Source organism: Athene cunicularia (genome assembly GCF_003259725.1).
Source record: "Athene cunicularia isolate RWA chromosome 5 unlocalized genomic scaffold, athCun1 chr5_part1, whole genome shotgun sequence".
NCBI lineage: Eukaryota > Metazoa > Chordata > Aves > Strigiformes > Strigidae > Athene > Athene cunicularia.
The window spans coordinates 9993224-10011891 of record NW_020799101.1 but is presented as its reverse complement, the minus strand read 5'-3'; the positions used below and the strand labels follow the sequence as shown (position 1 = coordinate 10011891).

The 18668-nt window shown below is 45.4% G+C and overlaps 1 protein-coding gene across 1 annotated transcript; it reads left to right on the top strand.

The window, feature by feature from the left end:
• Positions 1-3321: 3321 nt before the first annotated feature.
• On the top strand, positions 3322-18389 carry LOC113480418 (inverted formin-2-like). The gene is made up of 14 exons (XM_026849215.1): positions 3322-3486; positions 3573-3634; positions 4262-4364; positions 4449-4534; positions 5060-5160; positions 6473-6543; positions 6659-6766; positions 7768-7838; positions 8480-8600; positions 9154-9318; positions 10001-10103; positions 10950-11108; positions 12105-12863; positions 17757-18389. Exons 1-14 carry the CDS (start codon positions 3352-3354, stop codon positions 17780-17782), a joined length of 2070 nt encoding a protein of 689 aa, XP_026705016.1. The 5' UTR covers positions 3322-3351; the 3' UTR covers positions 17783-18389.
• The last annotated feature ends 279 nt before the right edge of the window (positions 18390-18668 follow it).

The window sequence follows — 18668 nt, the reverse complement described above, 5'->3', positions numbered from 1 at the left end:
GGATCACTGTTTAAATTTTCTTTTGTAAATGAGATTCACAGTAACATAGTTGTGGAAGCTAAATACTTATCAGCCTTCAGCTGTGTGAAGTGAAGTGTACTCGGGTGGAGTGGACCATGCTTGTGTGCACCCATTACATGGGAAACGGAGACATTAGGCCAGTTTTAAGATGCTTTTGCCAGCCACAGTGTCACAGGGACAGCTGTTAGTGCAGATGGCATTGACAGAGGCTCTGGCACAGATAGAGCAAGGCTCAGCAATGTCCTCACTGAGGCTGCATTTCAGACTGAATCTAAAGCAGTGCTGTGGGCTCGCTGAGCATTTTGCTGTATTCAAAACCCATTCACTGATGGTGTTGATCCCAGAAGCATCCAGCTAAAATAATTTCTAAAGTGTATCTGGACATACCTGTCTTTGCAGTTTCTTATTTTAAAAACTATGTTGTCAGAAACACCCATGATAAATTCCAGAATGCATTATATGTGAGTTGCAATTATCCATGTAACTGGAATTGCTTCATCCAACTCCATAAAAATTAGAGACGAGAAGATCTTTCAATAATGCCAACTAGCAAGGGTAGAGTTCCTGCACTGAGTGGTCTCCAGAGTGATGAAAAAGTTGGCCCCAAGAGTGTTTGGGGGTTTTTTAATCCGATTTTGAGTAACAGAGAAGGAAGTTTTTCAAATAGAAATGTCACTAGAATATTTTCAATTTGTGTTGACTTTAAAAAAAAAAAAGAAAAGAAGGTGGTCCAGTTTCAAAAAGGTAGAAATGCCCCTCTGTTGTTACAGCTCCAAGGAGAAGTCCATACAAAGCATACACTGGGCCAGGTTATGCCAAGAAAAGTCCCATTCATTTGGATGTGTTGACTGTAGAAAGAGGCACATTCAGTTCAAGAAACACACTGATGGCATTTGATCCTTTATAAATAAGGTAGAGGTGGGTACTTTCAGCATCAACTGTCTGAGTCTGAGAGGCAGAGATAAAAGCCATTTGAACAAAAACAATCATCTGAAAATCAGTGAAGTGCTCTCCAGTGAAAATGAATGCTGTAATATTGCAGAGACATAGAGGAGGAGGATCTGCTTATCCAGTGTGATACATTTGAGGAGTTCAAGATAGAAGATGATGAGGAATTATTAAAGATATGTGATGGGATAAACATGAACGATCATCATGAGGTCTTTTCATCTCTCTTCAATAAAGTAAGTAGGGCCTCTCGTGAGGCACAGAGTCATGCAATGGCAAAGTTAACACCCTTTGCTTAGAACCAGCCTTGCTGTGATGGAAAGCTGCCCTGTCTTCCAGGTGAGCCGCTCTCCAGTCTCCATCCAGCTGCTGTCCATCCTCCAGAGCCTGCTCCACTTGGAACCTTCTCATCACTCCAGCCTCCTGCTGTGGGAGTCCTTGGATGCAGTAGTGAACAGAGCCCTTTTGCTCGCAAATGACAGTAAGAATATCTATCCAGCCTTGCTCTCTCCTCTTGTCTTCCCTTGTCCCACCCACAAAATTCCTTCCCAAATGCATAGGAAAGAATCTATGGGACTTGCTAATAGCTGAACAGAAGCTGGGACAGAGCTGCATGTCCTGCATAGGGTCAAGTCTTGATGCAAAGCCCCAGCCATGTGGATGTCAGGGGGAGCTGGTCACATTTAGCAGTGGGCTCAGGATTCACAGTCTTGCTTTGATGGTTAAGACCTGAGCTTTGGGTCATGGCAGTCAGTGGGAATCTCTCCTCATTGGCATCCTGCCACTAGTGCTGGCTAGTCTTGCTGGCAGGCATGCTCAAACAGTGTTTGTGGGCCAGGACCATGGGAAGGAAATTGCCTGGAAGCTGAAACTGCAGTTGTGTAAAGTGACACCAGGGAGTGGCTCTGTGGCTCCAGATCTGCTGCTTGGTGAGGGTTGAGTAGCATGAACAACCTTTGGGCCCCATCCCCTCCTCTGACTGTGACTTGTTTCTCTAGTCCAAGGGAACACAGTTGAAGAAGTCATCGAGAGGCTGCTATCTATCAAGAAACATCCAAACAAGCAAAAGCGAGCTGAAAAAAGTCTGTCTGGGAGTGCAAATGAAGGCATCCAGGCTGAGCTAGAGCCATGTGTACATGCAGCTCGGAGCTCAGCAGGATCATCAAACCCCTCCTCGAAGGCACCAGCAGTTCCCTCAGGACCACTCACCAATGAAAAGATCTCATCCTCCCAGCTCACAGCCTGCTTTGCTTCACCAGAGACATCTAACCCTCCACCCAACACTGCTCCCGCCCCAGTACCTCCACCCCCTAAATGAATAAAAGTAGCATGAAACTACTAATATTATATAATAACCATTCCAATTAAATCTATAGTTTGGAATAGCTTGTTTATAGCTAAAATACTTGAAAATTAAAAGGAGCAGGAGAGATGGGAATATTTCCCTAATCCACGATGACACACTTTAGGCTTGAGTTCTCAACAGGCTCTGATCTTGGCTCCCCAGACTTTTGTTCCCCAGTTCATCTATACTTCTATCTGGGTATATTAATGAGTAAGAGTGCAGGTAAGGATTACATCACAGTTCAAGAAGGACATTGAAAGAATTGGAGAGCCATGAGAATCATTGACTTGCCTCTTGATTTTTTGGGTTACATTTCCCTCTCCTAGTGGATCCAAAGAGAAGCATGAAATGTGAGAAGGAGCCAAGACAGGCAACGTCAGCTTTGTCCTAGATAAGCAAGGCATACACTGCATGGAAGTTGGCATACATTAAGTCTAAATAAGGCATGTTTTCAATCACAGGAGCAGTTAATTGTAGGGATTATTTCAGTAGAGACTTCTACAGGCACGTTTGGCCATTTGGGGTTTTTTTTAAAAAAAAAGATTTTTAAGGAAGTGCAGTGGGAATTAATTCAAGCAGTCCTACAGCCAGCATTATACAAGGAGGCTTGACTATAAAATGAAAAATAGAGGAAGACTACAGTCAGAAAATGTTCAGGTTGTGTCCTCAGCTAGCATGCAAGGAAGCAAATAAGACATCAGCCATGGGACTAGAAAAGAAATGGTCAAGGTTCATCTCATGCTGATCCAGTTTGCCTCCTGTGGAGGAGAATGCAGCTGTATAGGGAGGGCTCTGTGTGCCCAGTGCTGCAACACTGCACCAGCCCATCTTTGGGGTGTCTAATTACCCTCCAGTGCCTGTGGGACTTGCCCCTCCTCAATTATTAGCATTTTTCCAGGACTAATATGTCTCCTCTTATTTCATTCATCTTCTGAGAAGTGTCCTTTCTAGCAACTCACATTGCCCCAAAAGCCAGCAGCTTTCAGCTGTCCCTGTAGCCAGTCTGAACACCTTGTCTCTTTTCAGAAAGTCACTCAATGTGGGCTTCAGTGAGCAGCAGCAGCGAGGAAACTATAGAGCCCAATTACACAAGCATAGAGCAGCTGTTTTGCTTTCCACAACCAACCCCCAAGGAGAAAACGGCTGCACCAGTGAAAGCAGAACCGAAGGAGGTGAGGAGATCCCTCTCGTTCTTTCGAATAAAGATCACTGCAGACAGCTCATCTAATATGAGATATCTTCTTTTTCTTTAATGAAGATCACATTTTTGGACTCCAAGAAAAGTCTCAATTTGAACATATTTTTGAAGCAATTTAAATGGTAAGATATGGCTAATATTTGTGGAAGTTGACAAAACTTTGCGCAGGTTTTGCATAGTATCTGGAAGATCCTCATGAAGTCTATTCTAGCCAGTGTGCCTTGGTGACTGACTTACTGAAACATCTGAACATTTCCCAGTTTGTCCCACATTGTCTTTAAAATATTGAGTTTAGGGGTTTAATTATGTTTTTACATAGGACATCACCGTATGTTATCAAAGGCATTACATCTCCATGTTACAGATAAAGTTGTGGTGCAGACTCCTAGGGTGACTTAGGCTGTGAGACACCTCTGGAAGTCAAATCCCTCCTCAAAACAGGGCCAATGGAGAAGTTAAGAATTACATTTTCTTTTAAGGTAATCAAATACCCAGAGGCAGAGATCTGTGTTGCAGGATTAATCTTTGGCCTGGAGTCATTTGACCAGAGCCAGAAAGAAAACTGGGGGCATAGCAGGGATCCAGATCCCAATTCCAAGTTAATCGTGGGGACATATCTTTCCTTTTGGATTCCTGTGGCTCTGACTATGGAAAGCACGGAGTGTTTGCACAGGTACATATGTCAGTAGTGTGTGACTGTGGAAGAGGGGTCTTTGGGTGATGCCTGACTCTGCTCCTCCTCCCTGCAGCTCCAATGAAGAGGTGGCTGCCATGGTCCGGAATGGGGACCGAACCAAATTCGATGTTGAGGTTCTGAAGCAGTTGTTGAAGCTTCTGCCTGAAAAGCATGAGGTTAGGAGGAAAAATGTTCCCCTTATTTCACAGAGCTGAACACGCAGTGCAGTCCTGCAGTCTTGATTCTTTATTTCTCATTAGATAGAAAACCTGAAAACCTTCAAAGAAGAGAAATCAAAGCTAGCAAACGCAGATCAGTTTTATCTTCTCCTCCTTCAGATTCCCAGGTAAGGGTGTTGGTCATGAATTTCAGCCCAGTCTTTTTCTTGGTTTGCCTCTGGGGAGTTCAAGTTTCTTTATAGGATCCCCACAGACCGACACTGATGGATATGGCTGGTGGATTCCCCCTTTCACCTTTGAGCCATCCCTTTCCCCGTTAACCCTAGATGAAGGGCTGTTGCTGCTCCAGCACCTCCTCTCCCTCTGAAATAGCAGAAGCTGGCTCAGACCTGCCCAAGGAGGCCCCATTACTTACTGAAAGGCAGTGCCAAATGCAGTGCTGAGAGGGGGGAACCCATATCTCACACGGTGGTCAGTCTTTTCTTTGCTGATCACAGTGCATTAGCAGACGCTGGTCCCCAAAGCAAGCAGCAGCCCCTTGCCTCCCTCTCTACAAGCCACAGACACTGGTTTGATGTGGGTGTGGTTAACAGCGACTCTGTGGTGTTGCCAGACTAAATGGTGATGTGGGAAGAGGGTTGCTGTGCTGGCCAAGATCACAGTGCCTTTAAACTTTGAATCTCCATCCTTAGCTACCAGCTGCGCATTGAATGTATGCTGATCTGTGAAGAGACCACTGTTGTACTAGACATGATTCAGCCAAAAGCTGAAGCCATCCGGAGAGCCTGTGAAGGTAAATGACCTGACCTTATTTCTGGATCATTTATGACAAGAAGTTTTAAACCCCCCAAAATTCCCCTGGAGTTCTGCAATGATACTACCCAGCCCCAAACAAACTCCTCTGTGGTCCATTCACTGGTTGGCTGCAGAATACAGGATGCAGCTTTAGGTATCTCCACTGATGGTCAAAGCCCTTAATAGAACCAGAGATCATTTTCCCTCACCCTCAGCCCTCTTTTTCTGCAGCAGATATATTCCTCTGAAACACGTACAAAAGTAAAATACTGGAAGCTCTTTCAAATGAGCTGAATTTAGACCGTGGAGCTGGGCCCATTTACAGCTAATTCATCCAGCATTATTTGCCACATTAAGATCTTCACATGGCAATTTTCCCTGCTGCCAGAAAAGCACACCCCAAAATTCCCACAGAAAGTAGTGATGCATCAGTTTTTCCCTGACTACAAATGGAACCAGAAGATAATGGTTGTTATTTTGGGCTATAAATTGCTGATACTCCAATTTTGTGAGTATATGGAGAGATTATGCAATAGATTTTGGCTTTCCATGGCAGAAACCTCTGGTCCCACTGTGCTGAGAGCAGGATGCTCTTCTTGGCATTGTCAAGTGCTGCCTGTCCTACAGAGCCGGTTCCCCCAACTCCTGCCGGGAGTTTCTCCAGCTGGCATTAGAGCTGCCTGCTGGGATGAATTGAAGCTTCCCCAAAAAAGTGTCTTCCCAGCAGCCCAGTTGTCCTTTTGGAGCTGTTCCTGCCTCGAAGCTGAGTGCTTCAGAAAGCACACCCCTGCAGCACCCTGTTGTAAGAGCAAGGACAGGGACTGTACCCTTCATGCCCTGATAATCACCTCCACTATGCATGACCAAGAACAGGACGAACGTGTCTGGTTTTAGCAGCTGGCAGACAATCGCAGAGCTGTCAGAACTGGCCTCGCTGCACAGTTGAATGGAGTCTGCAAGATAATACTGGAGCCCAGTTACCCCTGCCCACGCTAGGGTAAATCGGGGTACTTCCAAGGAAGGCAGCGAGTTGATGGCTGTTAGTGAGGAGGGTTCAACTGCAAATTATTTCCCATTAGGAGTGAGAGACCAGATGTAAAGAAAGAAAGAAACATAAGCCAACAAAAGCTTTTACTGCTTGTGGAATTGAGTATTTGTAAAGTCAGTTTCTCTGCAGGTTGGGCCATTGGGCTGCAAAGTGGAAATATCAGATTTGGTTGGGTGGAACTCAGCATCCCAATTTCAGTGCAGTTTAGGAAATGTTCTGGTGTAACAGAGACTTTTGTTTAAAAGTCCTTTATGTTTTTCAGATCTTCTGAACAGTCATCGCCTGCCACTCTTTTGTCAACTGATTCTCAAAGTTGGAAACTTTCTGAACTATGTAAGGACTTCTTTTGTCTTGTCCTCCCCCTGTTACAGTATGGGGATGATCTTATTTAGGGTTCTGATTTGGGTGGACACAGGAGTTATTACACCTTCTTTCTTTTGTCTCGTAGGGAAGTCACACGGGCGATGCCGATGGGTTTAAAATCAGCACTTTACTCAAACTAACAGAAACCAAAGCAAACCAAACTCGCATTACGCTGCTCCACCATATTCTGGAGGTACCACTGCCAAATCCTCTGCGATAGGGAGGAGGGATGATTTTATCACGGAGGAAACCATTTCTCCTACTCTCAGTTAATGCCACACACTCGTATTCGTATCCTCTCTGGCTAGCCACAGTGTGTCACAAGTTGAGAGCATTCAATAGGCTGGTGGAGGCTGCTTGTGGGTGCTACTCAGGAAGCTCCTTATTTTAAGACTTGTTCTGCTTTCCTCCAGCATCTTTCCCCATGATGGCTGTAACTTCCTTTTTCATATTTGTGCAATCTGTGCACAAATTGTGCAGCACATCATCAGCTGCAAACCACAGAGCACATGGCTACCAAAGCTATCTTGGCTAGTCTGTACCCATTCAGCCCTTCTGCCTTTCCACAACCTCTCCCTTTTCCATCAGACTATGCTTGACTTTTTCATGCTCCTTTCCAAACCCCCGTGGCTTTGTTATTCCCTGCAATACTGGTTTTTTCCTTTTTTCTCCATGGTCTGCTCACCACCTTTATTCATTAAGGTCCCTCCGTTTCTCTTATGCATGTTTAAGGTCTGCTTTAGCTGGCTATAGCTTCAGCAAGCACAGCCATGAAGGTAAATTATGCAAATAAGATTCAAACCCTCCTGATACACTCCTGGGACCACAGAAAGTGTCAGACTGCATCAAACCACAGTCCTGCCCTCTTCATTAGTCAAGAGTGAGTGTCTCAGAAGAAGGTAGAAGAAAACTTCAGCGGGAGGCCAGATTTGCTTTGAATTATGAGTATTTCTCAACATTCAGCCCTCTTGTATGTCTCTAGCCCAGGAGCAATGCCTTTCCTCTCTGAACATGCTGTCCTGTTTTGAATATAGCTTGGCTCTGAGAGGCAAAGCAAACTGCAGAAGCAGGGCAGCAGCAGGATGTGGTGCATTCATCCTTCCCGGGCATTTCTGCCCAAGTCTTTTCCCCCCAGCTTCCTCTCTCAGGTTCTGACACACAGCAAATAACACTTTTTTTTCTCTTCCACTTCAGGAAGTAGAAAACAGCCACACAGACCTACTGGAACTTCCAAAGGATCTTGAATATGTTTCAAAAGCAGCAGGGTAAGATTGTGTGTCACTTCCTTCAAATTAAAAACAAAAATAAATCCTATACACATCGACAATGTACCAGAAATTAGGACACACGCAGCTGGTATAGCACATTAACAAGATGGCATCTTATTTAGTTTTAACCAAAAGATTTGGTTGATGAATGTTGAAACCCCTTTAATATATAATAGTTCTACTACAGCTGGCAACACTTAGGGTTGAAATTTGCAGAGCATTCAGTTAATGTTGCCTCCCAGGCCCTTCCAAATTCTGCACTGCTTTTGTGGTAGCAGGAGATTGTGAAGGCCAGCTACCCAGAAGCATTTCTGAAGCATCTTCAACCAGGGGAAGTGAGCTAATACCGAGCTCTGAGCATGGAGAACAGCCCTTTGAGTGGGTGGACTTTTTCCAGCATCCATCTAGTCAATACACAGAGTTTTAGGTAGGCCTGGCAGCATTTTCGTAAGTGCTGTGGAGGGAAGCTCTTTTCCATGAGCTCAGACTGTACAGAGAGTTCAGAGCTTTCAGATTTCAGTTCAGTGAAGTGGTGGGAAGCAAAGGGACAACCAAACCACCAGCTCAGATTTGTCCGCTCTTTGGTCAGTGCAAGATGCTGGAGTGTAAACTAATGGGGAGGTTCTGTGTGATTTCAGAATTAATCTTGATATTATACGCACGGAGTCCAGTACCAATTTAAAGAAGTTGCTGGAGCTCCAGCGAAAAGTCTTATCATCAAACGACGATGTGAAACAACAGTATGAGAAACCCATCCAGGTCAGTAATGGAGCTCTCTTATAATCTCCCCCATTACACAGACACAGCCAGTGCACAGTACATATGCATCTGAGGAGGCTAATGAGGGTGGGAAAAATAGTGCCACAAGACATGATCTCAGATTTGGAAATAGGCTGCCACACAACCCCTCAGTGTCTGTTTGCCAGCTCCACCCCAAACCTAGATACCTTTGGTGAGGCCATTTCTTAATGCCCTTGCTCCAGCTGTTCTCTCCACTCTGTTGTGTGACTCCTCACTTTGAGTGAAGATATTCACCCTCTGTGTGGATCACCGGAATAAAGGCCTTCTCTTGGGATTAAGCTTTGCATTGAGTTTTCCATGTTTTGCTCAAGCCACCCCTGTAAACTGGCACAGCACAGTTGTCAGGAGCAAAGATCATCTGCAAATCTTAGTTTCTTCCCACCTTATAAACTGATGCAGTTAAAAGCCAGGGCCCAGAGTCCTGCTCCAAGCTCTTACACTGACATCCTTTTTTTCTTTAAGTGCATGTCCTCTGGATCATGTTTTACTGTATATATTAAATACATTTCAGGATAGTATTGATGCCTCCAGAAAGCTGGAAGAAGAATTTGAAACCATTGAAAAGAAGAGAGAAGAACTTGCAAATTATCTCTGTGAAGACCCAAGCAAGTTGTCATTAGAGGATATATTTAGCACCATGAAGACCTTCAGAGATCTCTTCATCCGAGCCCTGAAGGTTGGCATCTGCACACATGATGCTGGGCATCTCTAGTACTGGTGCTCCGACAGACAGGGGTGGGATGGGCACCCAAATCCCATGAGGAGAAGATGCTAGTTACAGCCTCCTCCTTTTGGCACTTGGCATGAGGTCACCTGGTGAAAAGGTGTCTGATCCTTACTCCACTGCATCCTCATTCAGAGCTGGTGCTCCTGACCTGGCCCAGACCCTGGTGATTTGCGATTTTGGTGCAGCTTCAGCTTCACAGTCAAAGATGCTTTGGAGACGAGTGTGTAAGTTTTAGAGGAAGGGGCTTATGAAACAACCCTTTGCTCCAGCCTGAGCAAACAGACTCAGAAAGGAGATGTGTAATAAAAAAAGCCACCAATTTGGAGGAAATTGTGGCTTCAGTATCTTCCACTTTTGCCTCAGCTCAAGGTAAGAGAGAAGATATGTACAGTGGTAGGTAGCTGCATTAGGCAGATCACTGCTGCCACCTCTTACTGGGATGTGGCAGAGTCCCGGGCAAACCATCAGTCTCCCTCTCACCCTCTTGGCAAGAATCTTTATTTCCCATGCATGCGATAAGGCCAGAATTTCTCTTCCTCCTTTGCAACCATCTGCAGATCTTCTTTCTCTTCATTAGCTTTTCTAGCAGACATTTATCCAACCTTCTCATGCCCCTGTTACCTCACTGCAGGAAAACAAGGACAGAAAGGAGCAAGCTGCCAAAGCAGAAAAGAGGAAGAAACAGCTGGAAGAGGAAGAGGGGAAGAGACAGAAGGGAGAAAATGGAAAAGTCAGTGAGTACCTGAAAGTGCTTCAAAAAGAGATGGAGCTAATAGGAGTTATTTGCTGGTCCTGCTTTAATGAAGCAGTAGTGGTAATTTATTTTGGGGGTTTCCAGGTGCTGACTGACTAAAGGCTTTTAGGTGTCTTACAGCCATGGCTAAGAATTGACTTTTCACAGTTGCAGCTGGGCAGAAAAGTTAATTTTAGATTTGCTGACTGAACAGCAGAGGGGAAAAAAAAATCAAATTGAAACATTTCAGTTAACTTTTTCAGTTTCTAATCACAACTTCTGAATCCTAAATCTAACAAGAAACATTTGACTTCTTCCCTCTCCAAAATCCCCTCAGACGCTTGAATAGTCTCTCTTTACCACAGACTACTGACATCCCAAAAATCTTGCAGATAAGTCTGCCTTTCTCTCGATGAAAATGAAAGGCACAACTGAAAAGTACAATTGGAAGAAGCTGAGAGGAAACAAAAATCAAGATTATTTTCCCTCCATCCTCCCTCTCCCCCACCAATAAAGGGCCCTCCCTCACTGACACAGATAGCAAACAGGAGGTCTTTCAAGACCATGGTACAACCAGGCACAAGTCAAGGCAGAGCTGGTGCCACTGGTGCCAGACTGTAGCACCCAGACTTTGGGGTCAGCCCTTTGACTTCAGCCAGGACACGCTGCTTTGGGGGCACAGAGCATGGGCTCTCCCAGGCCTGGCATCAGGGCATTGCTTTTGCCCAGTGGTTGCTTGTATCGGGACAGCAGTACCCACCTCAAGCAATAGCATCGCTGCAAGTCTCCTTCTGCCCCATCTCATGGGCAGGTTTAACACCCATCTCTCTCTCTCTCTCTATCCCAGTTAAGAAGGGGGTGGTGAAGCAGGAGGAGGTGTGCATCATCGATGCACTGCTAGCCGACATAAGGAAAGGGTTCACGCTGAGAAAGACAAAGAACAGACATGAGTCGGATGCAATTCCTAAAACCTTGCCGGCAGAGAGCCTGGAGGAGAGCCAGTCTGGTAAGGACACAGACCTGACTGTACCTACAGCTATTCATTCCCATCTGCCTTGGAGCCTGAGCCAAGCACACAAGCAAGAAACCTTTACATTTGCATTTGGGGCATTTTATTTAAGGAGGCTTTTGTAGCCAGTGCCATGGAGAAGAGCAGAGAGCCCTGAGCTGTTGCCAGCCAGGTCTGTCCCAGAATTAGCAGCAGTTTGGAGCAGCATGGCTTTGAACCCATGCTGACAAACCCTCTGAGAGGCACAGCCCACAGGTCAGCTAGATAACCACGCTGATGAAGCGCTGGTGTCATCCCCACACGAGTCCCCTCCATGCTATTGAGTCTCAGTAGCACAGCTTGTCACTGCATTAGAGACTGCTACGCTTTGTCTTAGTCTACACTTGGGAGTCTAAAGAAGCACTTAAGATTAGAAAACCCTATTTGCAGAAGGACCCAAGTCCTTTAAGTGCTTGTTAGGAGATAGCCCATGGGTTTAACTTTTCTTTGGTCTCTTGACCTTGGTGTCAGTGCATGTTAGATTAAGTCCAAGGACACTGGCCTACCATAAAGCCTGACTTGTGCACTGTAGCTTTCCTGAACCTGCTCTGCAAGGGCAGGATTAGGCTGGTTGATGGACAGTTTTGAAGTCCTCGTGCAGCCAAGCCAGCAGTCCCACCTGGTTCAGGTCCTTGCAGATGGGTTCGCTCCTTCTGCTGTAGGCTTTCAGGCAACCTTGTGAGTCCAGGGGTTCCTTGGAAATCAGCCACTTGGCAACAAAGACATATGTTGAGCTGGAACCTTGGAGTCCAACTAGGGTGACCATATGGGCTATAAGAGTGGGAGGTATAGAGAGGGTAGAATGGTGCTGCCTCTGCATAGCTGCTTTAGGGTCAGCACACCCTCCACAGGCAGCTGCTAGCTTGTAACCTCTCTCAGTGGCAGAACCACCTTGGTTGATCACAGGTACAACTCTGCAGCAGCCACAGCTGATTGAATGTTTTTTGTTTAAAGGAAAGAGCATTAAGCATCCACAAGCAGCAGGAAAGCAGATTGATGAAGAGACGAAGCAGAACAGTCATCCCTCAGAAAGCACGCCTCCCTCTACCCCTGCCCTGATGGAGATGGGCGGAGATGTTACAGATGCCTCAGCTTCAAACCAGGCATTATCTAAAAACAATGCTGGAGGAAATTTGCCACCAGACTCCCAGATGGAAAGCCCCTCAGTAAGCTTGATGGAAGCTGCTCGGGGTGATCAGCCCATGTCAGGTAGCAGGATGGAGCAGGCAGACAGCTGGGCAAGCCTCCAGATGAGCACAAAGAGTGGCTCCATTGCCTTCTCTGCTGCTAACATAGGCACGGGGATAAGGTTTGTGAGCAGCAGTTCAGGCACTTCTCTGAGAGACCAACTCAGTGGGTCCATCTCAGAAGGCCGGGACAAGGAATGCCCAGCTGATGGCCTGGAGAGCTCCAGGCTGTCAGAGGAGCCAGAAACCCAGCTGGGAAAGACCAGGGTCGACCCTGGCAGCACTCAGTCCGCTCCCTGTGATGAGGCTCATCAGGCATATTCAAAAGAGATGGCAAAGGAAAATGAAGACCCTGGTACAGACTCGCTGTTGGACACCTCTCAAGAGAAATCCTTCTCAGAGGAGCCAGCCACTGACTCTTCTTGTTCAGCAACGCTCCCCTCAGGGCAAACTCACACTGACAGGGAAAAACAGAGGCCACCTGGGAAACGGAGGAAGAAGAAGAGGCATAGCAAAAACTACTCAGGTACCTATTTCATATATAGTCCTTGGGGACTGAGTTAAACTGGGGACACTTCTTCATATATTTGTATATATCTCCTCCTCCCCACTTCGAGGTCCAATGCCCTCTGCCCCTAGAGCCATGCAGTTTCATGAAGCTGTTATTTTTTTAAACCTGAGAGAGATTTAAAAAGAAAAACACAAGCATAGTTCATTCTCTTGACATTTATAAGTAGTTTATAAAGAGGTGATGATGAATCAATAATTAAAAAGCCCATTACACATATGCAGTAAAGATGGCAATAAGCACATCTGTCAAGTGTGCTAAAGACAGCTACAAGGCATGGTTATGTGCAAACAAGAGCTCCATTAGACTCCAGAGCAGTGATTAAGAGCAGTTAATACTGGGTACTTAATCAGCAATCGCCCCCTCTCAACTACTTATAAACACATAAAGGCAGCAACATCAGTGCTGCCTGGGGTGGTTTGGTTTTTCCTCTCCTAAGCCCCATTGCAAGAGCACTTTGCCTGCAATGGACTTGACAGCCTGTCCAAGGGGTACATTAGGTGGCTCCTGAACGTCAGGCCCTCAAGCCATCACTTTAGGGTGAGGGAAGAAAGTCAACTATTAAAAAAGAGCATCTTGCTGATGCTTCCCTGAAAGATGGTGTTTGACTGGCAGAATTGGTCTCTCACACCGGGCGGCCCCACCAGTGCAGGGAGAGAGCTCAGTCGCTGGAGGTGTGGAGCCACCCAGGTCTTCCCCTCATGGCGAACATCCACAGCCGGTCCCAAACCTGGGAAGTGCATCCAGGTCCCTCAGACTCTACCGATCTGAAGCCACCTTTGGGTGGGTAATTAGTCCCAAATTAGAGGTGCCTTATATGGGAGACACATGGGTCTGTCAGCCTTTAGAAAGAGGCCGTGTACTGTCCAAAGCCTGTTTTCTGCAAGATTCTGGGGTCAAACAAATGGGCAGGAAAGTGGTAGAAGTTTCTTTTTATCAACGTTTAATGTTTTTCCTTCTGAGAAAGGTGGAGAAGAAAGGAGAGTTTGAATACCCACTGCTGAGGAAGATGGCATGGGTTGAGCGTCTACCACAGAGGGACTTACGTTTATAATACCAGCATGCCCTGGGGCTGTAGTTATTTATGTTTCTAAACATGCTACTTTTCCCTACTTAAAAAAGAAGCCATAAACCAGAAGTGATTTCCCAGAACAGTGGTTCCCAAACTTGCCTCCCAGGAGGCAGCCTGAGGAGCTGCAGCAACAGGAGCATCCCACACCCAGCCATGGCAATGCTTTCCTGACATCTGAAATTAGTACTTCTGCCTCAAGGAACTGCCCCCCCCCAAACCCACGGGGCTCCCTGGGTATCCAGGGATGGCATCTTAGGAACCTCTCTGCTACTAGAAAATGTTTTCATCATAAAAAGTTCCCTGTTGTTGCATTTGCCTTACCATGATCAGATATATTTAGTGTCTCTCTTTTATTTAAAAGCAGAGGTTGAGACTGATACTGGAGCTAATAAAACAAAAAAAGGTTGTGTGGTTCAATGAGGTATGTAAACTCACAAAGGTGTTTCTGTGTGAACTAACCACAGCATTGGGACTTTACAGACCTAATCAGTATTCAGCATATCAGCTAAGCTTTTTGTCTTTGTGTCTAATCACAAATACATGTAAAATAAATTTGTTGCTCTGATTTTTACTCTCCAGGGTGTTGATCTTCTGTTGAATGGAGTCAGTGCTGATCTCCCCTCGACACAGGGTCACAGCCCACATGTCTGTCCTCTGTGTCAGCAGCAGCCAAACCTTTCCCTGCAGTTAATTAAAAGTCATTATTCTAACCACGTGAATCCAGCTTCATGTGATAAACAAAGTCCTTGCTTTTATCCAATTATTTTCTCAAAAAACGTAAAAATGCAATTTCAGTACCTACCTCCAGTGAAGAACAATGTTTGCTTTGTTTGCAGGTAGCCACTTCCTACAGCACTGTTTAAATATGGGTATCTGGAAAAGGGAATAAAACACTGAACCTGGGGAGAAGTACTAGTTGGGGCAAGACACCAGCTCAAACTCAAAGCCAAATTCAGTTCCAGAGTTGCACACAGAGTAGTCCATTAGAGCAAATGGATTGTACATACTTTTTAAGTGCATTCATGTGGCTTACTGGGATGAGGACAGGTTGGTGTTGTAATCTGTCTTTTGTCTGCCCCAAAAATAATACAGGTAAACCCAATTTCTAGTGAAACTGTATACCAAGTTCCCTGCATCCTTCAGGGATGCTGGCAACATACAGTTGCTCCTCAAAAGAAAACTTAAAGGAGTTTCAGGATGAGACTTTCATTTGCAAAATTTTGCCTGGTTTTGCAGCAAGTGGAAAGAAAATCAAGAAAAATAAATAATCAAAATACCTGCTGTACTGAAATTGCATAGTTACGCATTGTCCTTTCCATGCTGATGAGCATCTCTTATGAACTCAATCAATAATGTCCAATCTCTTATCTCATTTCCTGAAAGGAATGTATTTATTCTCCAGCATCCCCAGTGCCCAGGGCTGGAAGCCCAGCTGGGAGCTCTGCTCCCACACAGCCCAGTAGCCCCAGCCCCTGGGGTAGCAGAACAGAGAAATCTCTGCAGGATTTCCACACAGGGTTGCTTTTGTTCCTGACCTGGAGCATCACTGCTAGCAAGAGAAAATAAGATATAAATTGGGTAGTTACAGTCCTGACTACTCCTGCCCTCCTCTTGGCCCTTTCCATGCTGTACCACAGGATTACATCAAGTGGAAAAGGGAAGTAGCTCTGTTGGTTTAATAGTCCTAAGGAAGATTTACTGTAAGAGCAGAAAATAGTAGCAGCAAAGCATAGGTAAGAAGTATGTCAGGACCAGTGGTCGTGCTGCACAACAGCTGAAACCATGAGTTAATCATAACTTGGATTATGTATGTTTTAACATAAAGCACAGGGATTCCAGCATGCAGGCTTCAAAACAGTAATATTTGAAAAAAATAGAGACACAGACAACTTTGGATTCCCCTTAGAAGACACAGAAAAGCAATATGGAGGAATGCAGGGACAAACAGTACCTTTATGAAGTGACAGAGCCAGGCAGGAGCTTTCAGTGCAGCCTCAAAATACAGTGCGTGGCACAGTCGCATGGCACCAGCAGTGCCCGGCTGCGCTTCAGTGCCGGGAGGGCAGCGACAAGCTGCACCTTGAAACCTGCAGTTCTCTTTTTCCTCCACTCCCATCTTTATGTCACTTGGAAAGGTTAGAGGAAACAAAAATCCATTTGCTTCTCTCAGCGTCCAGCCACAGTGCTTCCTCACCCAAACGCAGCTCAGTTCCATCCCTCTTGATATGACAGAGTCAACAAGCCTACAGTGCTCCCCATCAATATTTTACCTAGCAAGTTCCACCTATTTTTTTTTTCTTTTATTTATTGTCCCAAGTGCACATGGTGTGTTGAGGTCACAGCACCAGTTCTCTTTCGGTTCAGGATATTCCTCTCTCTGGTGGCTTTGCTGGATGTGGAAGTTTCTGGGTCTCAGTGAAGCCACAGAAACCTTCATCCTTCTAGTGCAGATCCAGCCACAGGATCAAGACTCAATTCCCTTAGGTTTTAGAGCTTCTGTAACAGCAGCAGAGTGACAGGAACAGCCTGTGACTCTATGAAATAACATTTCAGAGTAGTAAAAGACTGTTGTCATCAGCTACTGAGCTCTTCCCTCACCTTGACTATATCTTGTGCAGCAATTTCTGTATTAATGTTCTTTAAATGTCAGCTTTTACACCCGAAGAGTGGTATCCCAGATTGTATCCATGTTCCTGAAATAAACAGTCTAGATGGTTTTCCTGCAGAATCAAGGCACTGGTGGTCACACTGTGCTTGTGTGCACCCAGGTAATGTCTGAACTCATTTCCAACCAAATCTGAAAGGAGCTTGAAGAAGGACCATTTAACAAAAGCTGTCAGTCTGTTTGACTGAGGAGGGACTATACAAGTGCCTGGACTCAGGGGAGGTGCTCTTTGAGTTCCCTTGTCTTAGACTCTAGAGAATTGCTACAGACAAATGCTCGTGTCTGTGCAGCTCTCTTTTTCCTCTCCTCCCATCTTTATGTCACTTGGAAAGGTTAGGGGAAACAAGTCTTGAAAGCACAAGTCCATAAGCAGCTAGGCTTTGACAACTTCCTTGCTCACAAATCTACTTGATTTAAAGCCTAGAAAATAAAACAACAAACCAAACTTGGAACATAGGCCAGTGCCCAAAGACCCCAGCCTAGTGAGGGAAGGGGCAGAAGAGGGATGCAGCAGCTACAATATGCACAGCAAAGACAGCAGGGTTTGAGAGAGAAAGTTTTCCCTTTTTAAAAAAGTTATTTTCCTTTAATTCTAGTGCTTCACCTCCCCTTCTGCAGACTCTGTGGGCAGTTTTCTAATGGACCACGAAAATGTAATCAAGCTAATGCTCATCTTTCTATATGGCCTTTGCCTTCATGTCCATCGTTAGAAATGGTACTTGCTTTGGTTATGGAGTGAGACAGGCTCTTAAAAATGCCTGTCTGCCACCTCATCCTTCTGACAGCCCTGCTAAATCCTCTAGATTTACAAAGTTCAGCAATTTAATATCTAGAAGCATATTCCAGTATTCTGCTTGGAAAAGGCAAGACTCGAGTTGTTGGACTGAACTAGTTCCCAGATAAAAAGCAAAGTTGCCCAAACTCTTGAACATCAGGATCAGTTCTAGAAACATGAGTTTTTCATTAAGTACATAAAGATTTAACTCTGCCTGGGTTTAGCTTATCTGAAACTGGTTTCCCTAGTAGCACCCCAAGCATTAGATGCACACACATGCAAAAACATACTGCTTTCATTTCAGCTGCAAATAATTTGCATTCCCCCCTCCTCCTGCAGGTGTCACGACAAGGCAGAAGAAATAGCAGAGACCCAGTGAACTGCTCTCATGTCCCCAGAGTGCTGCCAGCTTCTCAGAACCAGGTTCTGCATTGCCGAAACGCCACCTCTGCCCCACCAGGACACACTGCTTCTCCTCGTGCAGCCTTCCACTCCCCTCCCCAAGATCCAAGGAGCCTGCCTGGAGACTGTGGCCCCCTTGGCCCATGCCTTATGCCAGGGGCCCACAGGGATGGGGGCCAGTTCTGTGCATGGCAGCGTGCAAGGGTCAGGCCTCGCATCCACTGTCCTGGAAGCCAAGTCTTTCAACCTGCTCTTAGGCCAAACTCCTCTGGAAACAACTGCTGAGTGTGGCCCAAGAAAGGACTGCAGTGTTTAGCCCTCAGAGAAATTTTTAAAATAGTAGTGCCTCAACTAAATTAAGGGTATAAATTAAGCAGTGGCTGTACCATCACAGGTGGAAGCGTGTTAACTCCCTCTTCTCATCGCCCACTGACAATTTATATTGGACCAGGTCCAAGACCTGGATCAGACAAACTTATTTTTACTCTCAGTCATTTAAAGCAAGGGAAATTGGGTACAGGGAAAAAAAAGAAAAAAAAAAGTATGTATTTTAGTAAGCATATGGCCATATAAACAGCATCTGGTTCCTAAATGACGCTTACGAGCAATTAAGTTGAAGCACGTCAGTAGTCTTGCAGTAGTCTTCTTGCACACACAGATGCATCCATCAGCATTTGGAGAATTCTCTTATTAAAGCAACAAAAAGAGGTTTTCCAGTTGGACACATTTTCAGCTTATCCTTTAGTAAATCTCTGGGTTTGAATGCCGTTGTCAGCTGCTTGCACTCAGAAGTCTTTGTGTTCAAGCTGCAGAACGCGTAGATTCATGTTACTTTTGCTTTAAAACTGG

Bases quoted from the DNA above. Each gene is read 5' to 3' on its own strand.
- LOC113480418 (XM_026849215.1), top strand. From the start codon at position 3,352: ATGTGGGCTTCAGTGAGCAGCAGCAGCGAGGAAACTATAGAGCCCAAT. The intron at 6,544-6,658 runs GTAAGGACTTCT...TTTGTCTCGTAG, and splicing joins TTGGAAACTTTCTGAACTAT to GGAAGTCACACGGGCGATGC. The intron at 6,767-7,767 runs GTACCACTGCCA...CTTCCACTTCAG, and splicing joins TGCTCCACCATATTCTGGAG to GAAGTAGAAAACAGCCACAC.